Raw genomic sequence first — 19,801 nt, forward strand, 5'->3', positions numbered from 1 at the left:
GCCCGCGGGGGCGCGGAGGGGCCGGCGGGCCGGAAGAGGAGGCGGGCGCCGGGCTTCCGCTCCTGCGGTTGCAGCCCCCGCTCGCCCCCTGCTTCCCTTTCTTCCTCAAGCCCGGCCCCCTCCGGGCGTGCACTCGCAGGCTCGTGACCCCTTAAGCACGCCATCCGGCTTGTGGGTATCCTGGAGGGAAGCAAACGCAGGGCCACATGCAAGAAGCCCTGGGTACTAGAATTTTCCAGTGCTGGAGACCTCCGGGGAGACCTTAAGCCTCCAGACCGAAGCGCCAGGTGCCTGGCCATTAGGCCCTGCGGGATGTGGAAGGATCCCAAGGGTCACCTAAGTCTAACGACGCCTGGACGCCTGTCACACGGTCCCAGAAACTCTCCACACTGGTGCCGGGGACACCAGCAGCCACACAGGAGCGACAGCAACTGGGGGATGGGGGAGGAGGCTCGCTGGGGTTTTCACATTATTTGTCGGCTCCTTAATTTGTTCCTGCAGTGAGATATTGTCTTGAACACTTACTTTCCCTTCCCACACGACCCCTCATACAAAGGTACTGCCAGGCTCCTCCTGGAGAGGTAAGTCCAGGGTCAATATGAGGGAAAACGCTTGAGCTCCGCTCACTGGTCTGGCATTTCCAGCCCTCTGAGAAAAATAATACCAGTCCCTGCCCTTCTACAGTCCAATAGAGGAGAGGTATACACATAATCCCAGCACCAAATGTGCTCTGTGCCATTAGAGATGTGAGGCAAGATCCAGACCTGAGCTGTCAAGAGGGACTGACAAGAAGCTTTTGGTGGCTCTTTGGTAGGCCACACAGCCCCAGGAGCTACTCCAAGGCTCAGCACTTGGGACCACATGGTTCTGGAGTTGGAGCCCAAGCCTTGGTATGTAAAGGTTCAGCCCTTGAGCTACCTCTCAGCTCTTGAACGTGGTGTAGAAAAAAAGTATATAAATAAGGATGTATGTTAGGAGAGGAGTCAAAGAGAGCTTCCTGAACAGGAAGGACAGAATCAAAAAAATGAGCGGCCCAGAGCAATAGTACAGTAGGGAGGGCGTTTGCTTTGCATGCAACCAATCGGGGTTTGATACCTGGTACCCCATATGGTCCCTCAAGCCTGTCAGGAGTAAGCCCTGAGAGTCTGGCCAAAAACAGGAAAAAATTAGTGAGGATTAGGCTAATAGTGCAGGGCATACATTACTGAAAAAACCTGGGATCTATAGCCAGAAGGGAAAAATATTAAAAGGAAGGAGACCACTGTGCCCACATGCCTGTCTGAACTGGCTGCAGATAGTGTCAGAAGGCTTGAAGCAGTGACTGGAGGACTAATGGTGCTCTACCCCTGTAGTGCACTGTCCAGCCCAGAAGCCTGTGAAGAATGTTCCAGTGAGAGGTGGCTGCATGGGAGTAGAGGAAAAACAGGTGAACCCATGTTCACTGTTGATGTGGAGGAAAGAAAGAGAGCAGGCCAGATGAAAGTGTGGTAGATCATTTAAACAGATTGATGTTTTTAGGTTGGGTTTTGGCTAATTGAAATTAATTAGCACCACCTGGTAACAGAGGCCTCTTGGCTGTGGGTAGATAGCAGGTCAAAGTGAATTTGGAAGTAAATTGCCTCGAATAATCACATAATAATTAATCTTCTACATAAAAATTATCATCTGTTGATAATTCTATGGTTACCTTTCTGCAAAAATTCTTTGAAATTGTTTTAAAAAATGGACTGGAGAGAGTACAGGTGCTTGATTTGCTTGCAGGTGACCTGGATTAAATCCCTGGCACTACACATAGTCCTCTGAGGCCTGCCAGGAGTGATTCCTGAGCACAGAGCCAGGAGTAAGGCCTGACCACTGCTGGTTGTGACCCCAAAACAAAACAAACAAACAAAAATGTAATGAAGGGACCAGGAAGATATACGGGGTTAAGATGATTGCCTTACAATGACCCTCATTTTGTCCTCCGTACCACATATGGTCTCCCAGCACTGCCAGGAGTGATTCCTCAGCACAGAGCCAGGAGTAAGCTGCAAACGCAGCCAGGTGGACACCACCCCACACCCAAGTGGAATCAAATGAGAACTATTACTTTAAGTGCTCTTATTTATGGGGGCAAAGTTGGGTTACCTACTTCAGAACCTACATTCAAAGTTCTGCTTCCCTCTTCTTATTTTTAAGTAGTTCCTCCTATACCATTTATAGTGTGGACCAGAGTCTTAAAGGAAGTAGGACAAGTCCTCAGCACCACTAGAAAGGGGGACAAAACCTAATTATAAACTGGAAAACTTTAGAAAATCTTTTTAAACCAGATTGTTTCAGTTCTATTAAAACACTGTAAAAATAGCCTTAATCTGGGAGGGTGGGGAGGTAGTGGGAGGGAAACTGGGAGCACTGGTGGTGGGAAATGTACTAGCAGAGGATTGGGTGTTGAAACACTGTATTTGACTGAAACCTAATCATGAGCAACTTTATAACTGTATCTTACAGTGATTCCATTAAAAAAATAGCCCTAATCATGTATACTTCCTGAAATTTTTATGTTAAGATTACAAAGTATCAGGGTCTGGGGGAATAGGATAGAAACCGGGCTACAACTACCCGGGAGAGAGATGTTCAACCAGGTGGAGGAGGGGGTGCCGAAAGGGATAGAGTTATGCATGAAACGCAGTTAACGGTACTGTAAACCGCAGTGCAAAAACTTCTTTCAAAAAGTGCATCTCACAGAGGCAGGCTGGTGGGGGAGAGGCCAGTGGGGGAGGGGGAGACTGGTGGAAGGAAGTTGACACAGTTGAAGGGTTCAGTGTTGAAACATTGTATGCCTGAAACCAAATCTCGAATAACTGTAATTTCATAGTGACTAAATCAATTTTTTTTAAGTGCCTGGAGTGTAACCCCAGAGGTAGAATTCACTGTGGCACTTCTTCCCCTCTTCTCTTTCCACTTGTTGTTGCTGTGGTAATAGCTCGCTCATAGCTGGCCATATACTTGCATGTTAGTTGTGGTGCTTGCTAAGGTCAGCCCACCAGTGGAGGGTCCTTCTGTGCTCCCTGTAGATCACTGGAAGTTACCTTCCTGGCTATGATGATGGCAGATGGACTCTCTCTCTTTCTCTCTCTCCCCGCCCCCCTTCGCACATCTCTTCTAGTGGTGTCCACTGGCATTTGATTCCTTTTTGTGTTGAGCTCAAATACCTGACTGTGGTGCTACCAGAAATAGCTCATGGTGCACAAGATCACAGAGAAGTTCCAGATCCCTCTCTGTGCAGGAATAACTAGTGGGATCCAACTCAAGACCAGCATCCTAAGCTGTCCCCGTTGGCAGTGCTCAGGGACAATAAAGTGCCAGGGATTGAATTCAGGGCTTCCATATGCCAGATTTGCGCTCCAGCCCTTTGAGCAATCTCCCTAGCTCCTCAAAATTTTGGGGGGCCATACCCAGCAGTACTCAGAGGTCCTCCTAGGATTGCTCAGGAAACTGCAGTGTCAAGGGGTCAAATCACAGGCTCCTCTGTGAAGTGGGCACTCCAATCTTCATCTTTCCCACTCCATCCCCTCCTTTTAAAAAATTGAATACTTTATTTTATATATATTTTATATTTTGGGCACATCCAGCAGTGATCAGGAATTACTCCTGGCTCTGTGCTAGGAATTATTACTGGCAGTTTTCAGGGACCAAACTGAATCAGGTACATGCAAGACAAATGCCCTACCTGCTGTACTATTCCCCAACTTGTGTGTGTGTGTGTGTGTTATAATATTGGTCTTTTTTGGCCGGGGCTGGAGCGATAGCACAGCGGGTAGGGCATTCGCTTTACAAGCGGCCAACATGGCCGACCCGAGTTCGATTCCTCCGCCCCTCTCGGAGAGCCCGGCAAGCTACCGAGAGTATTCGATTTGCCAGACACAGTAACAACAAAGTCTCCAATGGAGACGTTACTGGGCCCGCTCGAGCAAATCGACGATCAACGGGAGGGCCTTTACCTTTTTTGGCCAAACCTGGCAGTGTTCAGGGTTTACTGCTGACTCTGTGCTCAGGAATAACTCCTGGCAGGGCTAAGGAGGCCATATGGGATACTGGGGATCAAACCTGAATAGGCTACATGAAAGGAAAGCGCCCTACCCTCTGTACTATGTCTCCAGCTCCTGTTTCCAGACTTGTTTTTTGGGCCACACCTGGCAATCTTAGGATTTATTTCTGGCTCTGCACTCAGGGATGACTCTTGGTAGGATTCCAGGGACCATATGGGGTGTCACGGATCAATGCCCAGTCAACCTCCTGTAAAGGCAAGCACCCTATCCACTGTACTATTGCTCCAACCCAAGAAAAAGTTTTTCATTGGGGCCATGGGTCACATTTTAAATTGGGTACAGGGGTTAAGGCCTTATCTTGCATGCAGTGAACCTCATTTCCCTAAACCCTGCCACAGGAATGATCCCTAAGTGTAGAGACAGGAGTAAATTCTTTTTTTTTTTTAGGAGTAAATTCTGAGCATAGTTGAGTACAACTTCCCATGCCCCAAAACACACACACACACACACACACACACACACACACACACACCATTTTCTAGGGCGGGAGAGAGCTAGCAATTAAGTCATCTTCCTTTCCTGTGGTCATCCAGGGGATTCAATTTACACCCACCACATAGGTTTGTTCAAGCCCCACTAGGAGTCATAAGCCAGGAGTAAGCCTTACCACTGTGGATGAGACCCCCGAACCAATATAATGAATTAAAAAAATAATGGTCTCCTGAGCACTGGGCTGGAGTGATAGCACAGCATTTGCCTTGCAAGCGGCCGGCCTGGCTGAGCTGGGTTCAATCCCTCCGCCCCTTTCGGAGAGCCAGCAAGCTACTGAGAGTATCTCACCCGCACGGCAAAGCCTGGCAAGCTACCCGTGACGTATTCAATATGCCAAACACAGTAACAAGTCTCACAATGGAGACAGAAAAAAAATCCTAAGTTCTTCCCATGTGCCCTCCCCCAAAAATACCTTTTTAATAAATTTGATTTAAAAGATTGTTTGTTTGTTTTTTTTCTTTTTGGGTCACATCCAGCTGTTGCTCAGGGGTTACTCCTGGCTCTGCACTCAGGAATCACTCCTGGCGGTGCTTGGGGGAACATATGTGGTGCTGGGAATTGAACCCAGGTCGGCCACATGCAAGGCAAACGCCATATCCGCTGTGCTATTGCTCCAGCCCCAAGATTTAAAAGATTTTTAATTCGGGGAGTGATAGTACAGCAGGTAGGGTACTTGCTTTGCATGTGGCTGACCCAGGTTTGATTCCTAGCACCCTATGTGGTCTCCTGAGCACCATCAGGAATGATGCAGAGTCAGACAGAAGCCTTGAGCACCACCAGGTGTAGCCCCCAAACAAACAAGGAAACAATAAGGAAGAGGCTCTAGAAACACAGTTTAGAAAAATTAAACATCTTTTTGAACTACTAGCGAGATTCTGGTGTTGTGGGAGTGATGAGGGGATTAGAGCAGAAAAACTGTGATTCAGCCCAGGAGTCACCCTGGCCCCAGGCTGTGTTCTCAGTGGAGCCCTTGTACCCAGGGAGAAGTGGCAGCCTGGACCACTCAGCAGTAATCAAACCACTGAACTGAGCCACTCCCCCACCCTCTGCTCCAGCTGTGGCCACAGGGAGGGAAAGCAGGAAGGGAGTTAGGACAAACAGGCCTGGCCTATTGGTCACACACCCCCTGATGGTGGATTGTGATGATCTCACTGAGGGTTTGTAATGTCTGGGTGTGTGAGTTCTATGCTTTATTTGGTTCCAAATCATCAAGTTCTGCCTTGGCTGTTTCAATGGCTCGCGCCTAGCCTAACTGGAGTTGGCCCTCCCTAGTCACCCTCTGTCCACGCTCTGTCTGCCATCACACAGCACATGTGGCAGATGTTTACAATATAGGGCACCTTTTGATTAGAGCTGGACATTTTTTTTTCTACTAAAGAAAATATTTTTATTCCCTTCTTACCTGTGTTTCCTTATCCTGCTCTTTTACTGTGGAAAAATAGAAGGTCCTGGAGCCGAAGTGATATACAGAGCTTGTTTTACAGGACTTGTTTTGCACATGGCTGACCCCAGTTCAATCCCTGGAACCCAATGTGGTCCCCTAAGCCCTGCCAGAAGTGATCCCTGAGTGTAGTCAGGAGCAAGCCCTGAGCACTGCCAGGTGTGACTCCAAAACAAAACAAGCAGAAAATATTAAAAATGCAGTTTAGAAAAATTAAGCATCATTTTTTTGTTGTCAGGGGTGTTGGCCATACCTGCCAGTGCTCAGGGATCAGTCTCAATATGACTAGAGGGACTATATACCGTGCTGGGGATTGAGCCCAGACTGACCAGATGTAAGGCAAGTATCTTGACCCCTGTACTGTATCTCTGGCCCAGATAAACATCTTATCACACTTTAACCACTGTTACATAAGGATTAGGTTACAGGCAAAAACATGAAGGAGGGGCCAGAGAAATAGTACAGCGGGTAGAGCGGGTAGAAGCTCTGGAATCTGACCCAGCACCGCAACAAGAGGCAATTACCTTGAACACAACCTACCTGGGTTTGACCCCTGGCACCACATATAGTCCCCTGGACCTCTCCAGAAGTGATCCTTGAGCACACCACAGAGCCAGGATTAAATCCTGAGCACCACCAGATGTGGCCCAAAAAACTAAAAAAAAAAAAAAAAAAAAACACGAAGGAGACAGGGACTCGGCTTATTGGTCAGCTTTTGTCCTGCATGGCTTTTTTTTTTTTTCTGTCTTGCATGTTTGATTCCCAGCACTCTAAGGTCCCCTGCTAAGGTCCTCTTCCCCAGCACTGTTTGCTGTGGCCTGTAGCACTGTAGCACTGTCCTCCCATTGTTCATCGATTTGCTCGAGCAGGCCCAGTAACGTCTCCATTTTGAGACTTGTTGTTACTGTGTTTGGCATATTTAACATATCACGGGTACCTTGCCAGGCTTTGCCGTGTGGGCGAGATACTCTTAGTAGCTTGCCGGGTTCTCCGAGGGGGGCGGAGGAATCAAACCTGGCTAGGCCGGGCTGGCTGCGCGCAAGGCAAACGCCCTACCACTGTGCTATTGCTCCAACCCTCTGTTGTGGCCTAAAATTCAAAAATGCTGAAAGAGGGGCTGGAGCGATAGCACAGCAGGTAGGGCATTTGCCTTGCACACGGCCAACCTGGGTTTGATCCCTGGCATCCCATATGGTCCCCCAAGTACCACCGGGAGTAATTCCTGAGTACAGAACCAGGAGTAACCCCTGTGCATCACCGGGTGACCCAAAAAGCAAAAATAAAATAAAATAAAATTTTTTTAAAATGCTAAAAGAATATGGTATTGTATTCTCTACTGTATTCCTGAAAGAATATAGTAGAGTAGGTAACACATTTGCCTTGTACACAGCCAACCCCAACCCTGGCATCCTATATGGTAGCCTGAACCCTCACCAGGAGTGGAGTGATCTCTGAGCATCACCGGGTATGGTCTAAAAAAAGAAAAGGAAAGAAAAGAATTTCAGAGAGCAGACTCAGGCTGGTTTTCTTTTTTAGACCTTACCCAGTGACCAGCCCTGTAGGTGAGGGGTGGGGCCAGTGCATTCTCTTCTCTCTTCTATCTTCAATGTACTTGCCATAAATATTTATTTATTTATTTATTTGCTTTTGAGGTCACACCCAGTGGAACAAGGGGTTACTTCTGGCTCTCCACTCAGGAATTACTCCTGGCGGTGCTCGGGGGACCATATGGGATGCTGGGAATTGAACTCGGGTCGGCTGTGTGCAACGCAAACACCCTACCCACTGTGCTATTGCTCCAGCCCCTGCCATAAAAATTTAGATGGCCATGTGTGTGAGTTTGCTCTTTGCACAAAGTAAAGTAAATTCATAGTAAGTTTTCTCAATTGAGTGAAGGGTAGAGATCCTAGTCATTGTTTAAGTTGAGTAGTGATCTACTATGTACATATCTTCCTTTCTCTCCAGGGCTTCACAGCCATTATAGAGATGTTTTTATCTGTGATTGTGTGATAGAAGAGCTCCAGGGGGGCTGGAGCTATAATACAGATACAGTACAGCCAGTAGGACATTTGCCTTACACGTGACCAACCTGAGTTTGACGATTCCATATGGCCCCCCAAGCACCGCCAGGAGTGACTCCTGAGTAGATAGCTAGCTAGGAGTAACCTCTGAGCATCATTGGGGGTGACCTAAAAACAAAACAAAAAATGCTCCATGGACATGGAGGAGCAGATATTTGGCTGGGAAGAAAATTAAGCAACTGAGTGAGCAAAGTTGTGCTTACATTTTCCCTGGCTTTGGGGGTGCATGATGAGACTGTAGGGGACATTCGGGGATCTATAGATTCACACATCCACCTACAAGGGGACAGTCACCTACTGGGACACAGGAGGCCAGGATGGCAGATTGTTCTTCTGAACAGAGACTCAGCCCTCTCCTTGGCTCTCTGTTGAGCCTGCAGGCCTGTAGGACACTTGGTGCTTCTTTTTTTTTTTTTCTTTTTTGGGTCACACCCAGTGATGCTCGGCAGTTACTCCTGGCTTTGCATTCAGGAATTACTCCTGGAGGTGCTAGGGGTACCATATGGGATGCTGGGGATCGAACCCGGGTCGGTCACATTCAAGGCAAATGCCCTATCTGCTGTACTATCACTTTGATCCCACTTGGTGCCTCTTGTTTCGGTGCTGGGTCAGATCCCAGAGCTTCACACAGGCAAGCAAGGTCTGTGCTCCCCCACATCCGGGTCTCAGAGATTTGAGGTTTTGTTTTTCACGTGGCAAGTCTGGATTCGAGCTCTTGGGAGATAAAAGCTAACAGTATGTCAGGGCTCCTTCAACAGGACTCACAAGAAGAAGGGGCGGAAGCCCCTCCTGCTCCCTGGATCTTGGGGACTTTCCCAGGAGCCCTGCCCCAGACTCATGGCAGACAGGAAAGGAGGCTCCTGCCCGCTGGCCAGGGCTTGGAATGGCCACCAGGTGGCAATAAGCAGGCTCTGACCTTCACAGGACCTCTTTGAGGAGCTGAGGAAACTTGCATCCACAGCAGAGGCTACTTCCTGCAGAATCCAAGCCTCCTTTAAGGAAAGCAAGGTCTTTAGGTCAGAGGAATAATACAGCAGGTAGGGGGCTTGCCCTGCACTAGGTAGACCCTGGTTCAATCCCCAAGGACCCCACGCAGAGTGATCCCTGAGTACAGAGCCTAGAGTAACCCCTGAGTATCTGCAGGTGTGACCCAGAAGCAATAAATAAATAAATAAATAAAAACAACAACAACAAAAAACCCTTCTCCTTTGTGCTCCCAGCTCCGCAGCCCAGTGAGGCTGAACTGTAGCTCAGCACCAGCTCCAGTATGGGTATGATACAGCTCTGTGTGTGAAAGCTCACCTAGCCAGTCTGTTTGGTGAGTGCACTGGCAGAAGCCTGTCAGATTCTGGGAACTCTGACAGGGATCATTGCCCATTCTTTATAAACCCTTGCTGTTTTCGCTCGCTCAGGGAAATATTTAACCAGTATTTCTTGCTCAGTTTTATCCAAAAGTTAATTCTTTTTTTAAAAAAAGTTAAAACTTATCCTGCTGAGGACTGGAGCACATGCCTAGCATTCACAGGGCCCTGGATTTGATCCCTGGTACCATGTGGCCTCCCTGGCAACACCAAGAACCAGCTAGGGGTCTAGAGGTCCCTGGAACCACTGAGTAGGCCCCTAATTTATTTATTTTTTGATGTATCTGCATGATAATCTTTTAGTAACGGTATTGAAAACTTCAGTGGGTAAAGGGAGGGGGGGAAACATGCCTGCCACAGGGACAGGCTTGGGGGTCGAGGGAAACTGGGGACATCATTGGTGAAGGGAAGTGGACACTGGTGAAAGGATGGGTGCTCAGATATTGTAGGCCTGAAACTCAATCATAAATAATTTTGTTTTCTTATTTATTTATTTATGTAGGAGTACTGCTTGTTTTCTTATTTGTTTTAGAAGTATTTTTTTTTTGGTGGGGGGAGGAGGTCACACCCAGCAACGCTCAGAGATTACTCCTGGCTCTGCACTCAGGAATGACTGTCAGGGATTCACAACTACTTTAATATCACTCCTGCCCCTACACTTTGTAACTCTGTAATTTACAGTGATTCAATTTTAAAAAATGTATCTGTTATGACCCAGAAAAATAGTACAGCAGATAAGGCTTGCCAGGACCCCATATAGTTTTCCAAGCACAGCCAGTAGTGACATCTGAGCACAGAACCAGGAATATAACTGAGTTTAGCCATATATATATACATACCCCCCAAACAAAAACAAAATAAAACAAAAACAATATCTCTGTGAAGAATTCAGTTAGAAGGGTAGGAGGAAACATGGGGTCTTAAGTGAAGGGATGGTGGGCAGAGCGATAGTAGAGCCAGCAGGGCATTTGCCTTGCAGGTGGCTGACCTAGGTTAGATCCCTAACACCCCATATGGTGCCCTCTAGGAGGGACTCCTGAGCATAGAACCAGGAATAATCCCTGAGGCCCTTTGGTTGTGGCCCCAATACAAACAAACAAAAGTGGAGGGATGGGTTATGGGTCAGTGAGAGTGGAGGTGGGAACATGGAGCCTTAAACTCTATTATAAACAACTTTATTAATCACAGTGTCTAAGTAAAAGTTAAATTTAAAAATGTAATTTTAGGGTTAGGGAGATAGTTCAAAAGGGCTGGGGCACAGTTTTTGCAGATGTGAGACCCCGGTTCAATCCCAACCACCATATGATCCCTCAGCACTGCTGGGAAGGTCCCCTGAGCACCACCAAGTGTCTCTCCAAAATAAAAAATTAATAAGCCATTTAAATAACTAAGTTTGCTTTAAATGTTATCTGTGGACCCACACTGAGACAGTTAAAAAAAGGATGTCATCTGATAAACGGCTGATAGTGCAGAAAATGCCTAACCTACTTTAATCACTCTCCCCTCTCTCTCTCTCTTTCTCTCTCTGTCTATCTCTCCTCTTTCTCTCTCTGTCTCTGTCTCTCTGTCTTTGTCTCTGTCTCTCTCTGTCTTTGTCTCTGTCTCTTTGTCTGTCTCTGTCTCTGTCTGTCTGTCTGTCTCTCTCTCTCTCTCTCATACACACACACACACACACACACACACACACACCACACACACACACACCCCTAGCTGTGCTCAGGGTTAAGTCCTGGATCTGGATCTGGATCTGAATCTACGTTCAGGGATTGCTCCCAGTGAGTGGTACTCAGGGGACTGTGCATGGTGCTGGGGATCTGGCCCAGATGGGCCACTTGCAAAGCAAGCTTCCTCCCCTTGCTGTACTTTCACTCTGGCCCTAGATTCTTTTCTAAGCTTTGTTGAAATACAATGGACTAATGAAATTATAAAACATTTTAAGTATACTCTGTGATATCTTAACATAAGTATGCATAATTGATCAAATTTGATGTTTAACTTGGGGCAGGAGCAATTGTATGGCAGGTAGGAAGCTTGCCCTGCACATAACCATCCTGGGTTCAATCCCCAGCATCCCTTGGGTCTACTGAGCCCACCAGAAGTGATTCATGAGTGCACAGCTAGGAGTAACTGCTGAGCATTGTGAGGTGTGGCCCCAAAACTAAAAAACAAAGCAAAGCAGAAGTTTAATGTTTCACAAAACAAAGAGAGGGGCCAAGGAGATAGTACAGGGGTTCCAGGCTCATGAAAAGTACCTTCAGCATCATATCCTCTGAGCACGAGTGGGTGTGGTTCTGGTGGCCCCATGCACCGCTGGTATGGCCCCAGTAGTCCCCAGCACTAGAGCATCACATCCTTGGGCCCTTGTATTTACCTGTTAAGCCTGATTGCTGATTATCTCCAGAAGTCGCCCTGGAACTCCTAGAGCACTTTTATGAGTCCCCCATCCCCCAAAAGAAAGTGAAGGGGTAACCATTTCTGAAAGCACTGCTCAAACTGCAGCTTCTGAACTGAGTTGAGGAACAAAAGGATCCATCTAGATGGCCAGTGGCCTAAACACTTCACCTGCCCCAGATAAAACAAGGTCTCACAGCTACTTCTACCAAAGGCTAGGTCCTCTGGCAGGCAGGCTCTCTATGATTCTTTTAGTGGGGGGGAGGGGAATGGTGGGGTGGGCGTCACACAGCTAGCAGTGCTCACGGTTTACTCCTAGCTCTAGACTCAGGAATCACTCCTAGAGGGCTGGAGGAACCACATGTGATGCAGAAGATCAAACCCAGGTTGGCTGTGTACAAGGTAAACGCTCCACCCACTTCCACTGTACTACTGCTCAGGCCCCCTCTGTGATTCTTTAGTTCTTACTTGTTCTTTTGTACTGCTGATTCACAGTGGGGTGGATGGGGTGGGGTGGGTACAGGTCTAAGCAGGTAGCAGTTACACTATTGAATGATAAAAGATGTGCAAGTCTGGGATTGTGTGTGTGTTTGCATTTGTATTGGGAGGAAACATCCAGTTTCATTTAATTTCTTCTCTCTCCCCCCCTTCTTCTGTCTGTCTGTCTGTCTGTCTGTCTGTCTGTCTCTCTCTCTCTCTCTCTCTCTCTGTTTTTTGGGCTGTACCCTGGTTCAGGGCTTACTCCTGGTTCTGCTCTCAGCTCTCAAGAACCACTCCTGGTGGTACATGGGGGAAACATATGGCATGAGGAGGGTGGGTTTGGGGGGTGTTGAACCTGGGTCAGCTGTGTACAAAGCAAGCACCCTACCTCTGGCCTGATGTTCAGATTTTTAGGAAGGAAGATGAAGTGTTAGTTGGTTTTATTCTGAGGTTTCTTGAAGAAGAGAGAATTGGAAAGGAATTCCAGTTAAAAAGAGATAGGCAGGTTTGAAGTCTGACAAGGAATATTCAGCAGCCAAGGTCAATTACACGGAAAATTTAGCAGTGCCCTTCCCGAGGCTGGGAAGTTAGCTCATGGGAATGAAGTAGGTGTCTAACATGCTTGAGACCCCAAGTTCAATCCCTGATACTGCACTGCCAGACTTAAACACTGCATCATCAGCCTGTGAAACTGGGTCGAATATCACTGAGAGGTGCCCCAGGCTTCCTGACTACTCCTTGGGAGCTATGTTCCCCTTCCGCCACTCATCCATTCCCCACACCACCCCCCCCCAAAAAAAAATTTCCTAGGAACCCAAGACACAAACACAGTTAAAAAAATAAGTAAGTGGGTTGGAGAGATGGTGGGTAGCATGAGCCTTACATGTGGCCAAACTGGGTTCAATCTTGGGACCCCATATGGTCCCCTGAGCACCTCCAGGAGTGATTCCTGAGTGTAGAACCAGGAATAAGCCCTGAACACTGCCAGGTATGCCCCAAAAACTAAAGGGGGGAAAAAGAAGTGTCAGGTGCCAGAGAGATCATATAGGGGGTAAGTTGTTTGCTTTTTATGCAGCTGCACTGGTTTAATCTCTGCACCACCTATAATCTCTTGAGCACTACCAGGAGTGACCTGTCCTGAGCACAAAGCCAGAAATAGTCACTGAGCACTGCTGGGTGTGGTCCCAAACTCCTCCCCCACCCCCCAAACCCAGTGGCAAGCAGAATGAGTCACTAGCTGACTGGGAGGAAGAGGTTAGAGTCAGTTGGGAAATCCCAGGCTTTTGTGCTGGAGCCTGATCAAGAGTCAGAAAGTGACCCTCTGCAGAAGATGGGGGCAGGGTTCTCTCCTCTTGAATCCAGCTGGTAGGTCACTGAGTAGGACATTATTCTCGATTTTCCAAATTAGTATAACTGAAGCAGGCCCTGGGATACAGGGTTTAACAAGCGCCCGAGTGATCTTGGGTTCTGTGTAGGTAGTTCCTAGGACACCACCCGGTGCATCTCAGGCTCTTGTACATGGGCTTAAGCTCTAGCTGATTGCCTAAAACTGCCCTTGTTGAGACATACTTGTTCCACTTTTGGGGGGAGCAACACCTGGCAGTGCTCAGGAGTTACTCATAATTCTACACTCTATTCACTCCTAGCAGTGCTCAGGGGGCCATATGGGATGCTGGGGATCAAACCTGGGTGAGTTGTGTGCAAGGCAGATGCCCTACCCAGTGTACTATCGCTCTGGCCCCATTTGTTGCACTTTTGCCGGATGACTTTTATTCAGTCTTTGGGCCACAGCAAGTTCTGCTCAGGGTCTACTTTTTATTGTTGCTGATGTTTTGGGGCCAGTAGTGCTCAAGGCTTACTCCTGGCTCTGTACTCAGGGATCACTCCTGGTCATGCTCTGGGGCCCATATGGGGTACCAAGTATCATATCTGGGTCAGCCATGTGCAAGGCAAGTGCCCTTCCTTCTGTATTCTCTCTTGGGCTCAGCTCAGGGTGGTCTGTTTGGCAGTTCTCAGGGAACTATGCAGTGCCAGGGAATGAAACCTGGGCCGCCTGCATGCAAAGCATATGCTCCTGGGGCCGGAGCAATAGCACAATGGGTAGGGTGTTTGACTTGCATGCGGCCAACCTAGGTTCGATTCCCAGCATCCCATATGGTCCCCCGAGCACCGCCAGGAGTAATTCCTGAGTACAGAGCCAGGAGTAACCCCTATGCATCGCTGGGTGTGACCCAAAAAAGGAAAAAAAAAAGCATATGCTCCAGTTGTTGAGCTCTCTCTCCTGCCCCAGTTCACTACTTCCTTTGGCTCCTTGGGCCTTCTAGTGTGCCTCTGCCACCTGACCCAGGATTCCCTCCTAATCTTTTTTTTTTGCCTTTTTGGGTCATACCCGGCAATGCTCAGGGGTTCCTCTTGGCTCTGCATTCAGGAGTTACTCCTGGTGGTACTTGGAGTACCATATAGGATGCCAGGGATTGAACCTAGGTTGGCCGCATGCAAGGCAAACACCCTACCCGCTGTACTATCACTCTGGCTCCTGTCTTGATCTTTTTCTTGCCACTCTTTGCAGATGACCACTTCCCTTCTAGTGGTAAGAACTTCTCTAGCCCTGCTCCTTCTTGAAGTCTCTCGTCTCCAGCTGCTGCACCTTGCCTCCATCTCAGTGTCTCATGCAACACATCTGAATCTGTTTCAGGTAAGGGTTTTTGTTTTTGGTGCCAGGGATCAGATGAAGGGCCTCGCACACACAAGTTGTGTGCTTTACCGTTGAACCATATTCCCAGTCTGCACACCTGAGCCTGAGCATACCCCCTTCTGCTGAGCACACACCCAAACCTGCTCCCCCAGGTGTTGTCCACCCCAGATCCTCACGTCTCATCCTCCCTGTCGACTTCCATCAGCTTGTTCCTTTGCTAACAGCTTCTAGGCTTTTTCAGTTTTATCAGGGTGATGGGAAACATTTCCCCGCCTCTCTGGATTCCTCTTGGATTTAAGGTATGAACAAATGAACATCAGATAGGTAAGAAGAGAAAACAGCAAATTTAGATGTTTGGTAGAGAATTTACATGGCTATAAATTCTAAAGTAAGTGGGATAAACCAGGGTCTTATAGCCTATGCTAAGGGATGAAGGGTAATGGTTCTGGGAGTCTCAAGGAGAGATGGAGCAGTCTCACCATACAATGCCTTTATGTAACAAGAAATGACCTCTTAAAGTTAGGTGAAATACCTCAAGTGGAAGAGCAGATACCTGTACAGACAAAGTGGTATAGCCCTGGTGCCCTGTGCCCCCACCACTGTCAACAACAGAGATGGGCCTAGAGCGCCTCTATTTAGAAGCAGAACAAAACAAGAACCAACCTTTGACTCTATGTGTCTGCCAAGGTTGAACAGATTTCTCTATACCAAGGTTTAACAGATAATTCCTGAGATGTCCCTAATTCTAGATAATTTGCATCCTTTATCTTATTTATGATGGTCCTGCCAAGGAGAATCTAGGACCTCGTGCATGCACGGTCACAGAACCACACCCCAGCAATGACTCTGCATTTTTTTCTTGTTTATTTTTTGGTTTTTGGGCCATACCCAGCAGGGCTCAGGGCTTACTCCTGGCTCTGCACTCAGAGGTCACTCTTGGCAGGCTTCAGGGTGGGGGTGGTGGTGGTGGGGGACCATATGGGGTGCCGTGGATCAAACCCAGGTAGGTTGTATGCACGGTAAATGCTTCACCGGCTGTAGCTATACTATCTCTCTGGCTCCAGTGAGGTCTGCGTTCTTTAAAGTCATGGTAATAGGGGCTGGAGTGATAGTACAGTGGGTAGGGTGTTTGCCTTGCACCCCACTGACCCAGGTTCGATTCCCAGCATCCCATATGGTCCCTTGAGCACCGCCAAGAGTAATTCCTGAGTGCAAAGCCAGGATTAACCCCTGTACATCGCTGAGTGTGACCCAAAAAGCAGAAAAAATAGTCATGGCAATAACTTCTTCAGAGGGCAACTGGCTTCTGTTCCATATACCCAGATGACATGTTATTTTGAGAGTCTTTTTTCCCAAAAAACAATAGATAGAAGCTCCTACTCCCAGGATTCCTTATGCCCCTTCAATCCTTTCTCCCATCCCCACTCTCTGCTCAGGTAACCTGTTTTAATTAATTTTATCATAATTCACTAATTTATTTTTACTTTGCTTTATTTATCCATCACTTTTTTGGGAGGTCAGATCTGGCTGTGTTCAGGGGTCACTCTGGCAATATTCAGGGTACTATATGGGGAGCTGGGAATTGAACTCAGGTTGGCTGCATTTAAAGCAGCCCGATTCTAGGTGGGGTGATATTAACATGTCTCTGGGGCCATGTATGCCCAGAAGCAGCAGCTGTATTCAAGTCCTGAAGAATCCCCTTGAGGATGGTAAGAAGTGACTAGTTTTGGCTAGTGAGATTAAAAGCAGGGTCAACAGATGCAGAGGCTGGTTGTCTGGGAAACAACAGATGGTCCCCAAGATATGCCCCTACCCTGAGCCTGATAACTGCTAACAGCTGTGTGCCATGGTGGCCTGGTCACAGCTTCTAACTTGATTACAAGAGAGGCAGCAACTAGTAAGGCCCATATCAGAATTGTGGGGATACTATACAAAGATGGATCAAAGGAAGAGTTTCTAATACTGATAGGTTTGTGGCTGTGTAAAATGGGCTTCTGTGAGCCTAACTCCAGAATCTGAATGTGAATGGAAGCCCATGGAGTTGTTACAGCCCCTAGAACTGTCTTCCTGCTTTGGTCTATTTTTGTTTTTTTCTGAGCCATGCCCAGAGATGCTCAGGGGATACCTCTGGCTTTGCATTCAGGAATCACTCCTGGCAATAGTAGGGACAATATGGGATGATGGGGAACCAAACCTGGGTCTGCTGCGTGCAATGCCAACACCCTTCCCACAGTACTATGGCTCAAGCCCTTGTCTTTCTGCTTTGGAATAATGGGTTTTGGACCAGGCAGGGCCTGCCTAGGGTAGCCCTACTGGTATCTTGCCTGGAGCAGGGGCATCTCCAGAGAAGAGGCTATTTACACGGGGCAGAGGAAAGCAAGTTCTAACACGGCTGGTATAAGCGCCAAGGTTTAGCTCACAGCCTATGACAGTGAAGTTCACGGGGCCCCTAGTCGACACTGACAAAGTTCTTTGGCAAGAAGACACTTTATTAGTGAGAAATCTTGGTCGGGGAGAGGGGCAGGGCCCGCGCCAATCTTGGGGGGGTTTCCCGGGGCATCGGGTGTTTCTCCATTCAGGTTTAGAGAAACACCGTCAAGGACGGGAGCCCCCAAGGGCTGCACGGTGCTGCCGGGGCACCCTAGGCGGACAGCGGCTGCTTTGCCAGCAGCGCCTCGATGTCTGGCTCGATGTCGATGGTGGGGAAGCGGCGGCTGTACCTGCGCACGGGCACGCCGTCGGGGCCCACCAGGAACTTCTCGAAGTTCCAGGAGACGTCGTTGCGGCACACGGGAGACCAGGTGATGAACTTGGGGTCGGTCATGAGCGAAGTGGCATCGTCGCTGGGCGCGGGCAGGGCCTCCCGCAGGAACGCGAAGAGGGGGTGCGCCTGCGCGCCGTTCACCTCGCACTTCTCGAAAAGCAGGAAGTTGGGCTCGAACCCGCCGCCCGGGCGAACGTACTTGAGGGAATTCAGGATCTCTTCGTTCTTCGTGTTCTCCTGCGGGCGGGAAGGGCCGCTGAGCACCGGCAAGGGGAGGGGAAACCTCGCCGCAAACAAGGACGTTTCATTCCGGTGAGTCACCCGGCCGTGCCGCCTCGGGAGGCCTGCAGGACCGCCAGGGCGCGCGCACGGCGGTGGGAGGAACCAGGGAACTCTAAGGGAGCGACCCCCTTTCCTGCACGCTGTACGCTGCACGCCCACCCGCGCCCCGCCCCGCCCCGCACACCTGATGCCCGAACTGGTTGCACGGGAAGCCAAGTACCACCAGACCCCGCGGCCCGAAGCGCTGCTGCAGCTCGTTCATCTGAGTGTAGTCCCGGATGGTTGTGCCTCAGAGCGACGCCACATTCTCAATGAGCAGCACCTTGCCCCGCAGGGAGCCCAGGCTCACGGGCTCCCCGCCGGTCAGCGGGCGTGCCGAGAAGGCGTACACGGAGCGCTGGGCCGCTACTGCGGCCGCCGCCGGAGCTGCACACATGGCGAGCACGTCCCAGCCGCGGGGAGAGCACAGCCCGGAACAGGGGTCCGCGCGGGCCGCACCGCCTTTTAACAGGCTTGCGATGGGCTGGTCACGTGGCGCAGCCTCTTTTCCGGCCGCTCCTCGGGCTAGGGCACCGCCTTATCCCCGCCTCATCCGGCTTCTGTGGTTCCCCAGGCGGGTGACCCGCGAGGAAAGGGGGTGCGGCCTGCAGCCGGATGTGGGCACCGCCCTGAGCCTGCGGAGCCGCGGGTATTGCGTTTGGGACGCTCGCCTCCTTCTCTGAGTATCTTTGGGGGGACGGAACCACCTCACAGCCCTGGTCTACTGGACATTGCCCTCACGACCCTGCCAGCTACTGGGCTGGCTGCTGTAATGACACATTTGTCAGTGGCTGCCAAGGCACTTTCTGGGTTGAGGGCTGTGTTGAGAGTGGGCAATTTCAGAGGTTGCCAGAAAGTAGGCTTCAAAGATCCTTTGTTTTGGGATCACACGTGTATCTTGTGAGATGCAACCTGGGCCTCCTTTATGTACTCAGTGCCACAGCTAGCCCTCTGCCCTTTCAAATTCTGCCAAAGGAATGTCTCGGCATTTGGGAACTAGCTGCTGTGTTTCCATGTCCAGGTATATGGCCTCCTTCCAACCCTTGGGGTCACATCCAGGTTTCCTCGAAGGGCTGCTCACAGGCCCTGGCGCAGCCCTCTGAGTGGAGCCCAAAGCACATAGGGCTAAGAAGACCCCACCAACTTCAGGCTTTCCTCCATCCCTAGTCAACTCTCTAGAGCAATGAAAAGATGATGGGGAGGAAAGATAAATGTCACCCCTGAGATTCACGAATGACTGCTTAGGGACCAGGAGAAGGGCAGTGGCTAATATGCTCACAAGTGTGAGGCCAAGTCTAGCCCCCAGTGCTGCCATCTGTGTGGAGCACAAGGCTGACAGCTCTACAGGGACACACACCCTTCCGAGCATTTTTTTGGGGTGGGGTCAAGCCTCACTTGGGGAAACATTTTAATGCCAGGATCGAACACAACTAACCCATCAGTACCACTCTGGCTCCACTAGTGTCTGGCGGCACCACAGCCAGGCAGGAGTATGAGCACAACTAAAGGGATTCTCAGTGAGCACTGTAGGCAGCAGTGTCATTCCATCGACAGAGAGAAATTGGGACAACTACTGCTTGGAGGGCCTCTTTGTCTCCCCAGTAAGTTGCATTCCTCACCCCACTCTCAACTTAATCCTTTTCCATCTTCTAGCGCTAGACGGAGGATGGGGAAGGGGACAAGCCAG

General features: G+C 49.3%; 1 protein-coding gene across 1 annotated transcript; it reads right to left on the minus strand.

The window, feature by feature from the left end:
- Positions 1-17,497: 17,497 nt before the first annotated feature.
- Positions 17,498-18,572, minus strand: GPX1 (glutathione peroxidase 1). The gene is made up of 2 exons (XM_056129377.1): positions 18,260-18,572; positions 17,498-18,030 (listed from the first exon to the last, which is right to left on the minus strand). Exons 1-2 carry the CDS (start codon positions 18,509-18,511, stop codon positions 17,671-17,673), a joined length of 612 nt encoding a protein of 203 aa, XP_055985352.1. The 5' UTR covers positions 18,512-18,572; the 3' UTR covers positions 17,498-17,670.
- Between the last annotated feature and the right edge of the window lie 1,229 nt (positions 18,573-19,801).

The sequence above is a fragment of the Sorex fumeus genome, unplaced genomic scaffold (genome assembly GCF_029834395.1).
Source record: "Sorex fumeus unplaced genomic scaffold, SorFum_2.1 ptg000072l, whole genome shotgun sequence".
Classification (NCBI taxonomy): Eukaryota; Metazoa; Chordata; class Mammalia; order Eulipotyphla; family Soricidae; genus Sorex; species Sorex fumeus.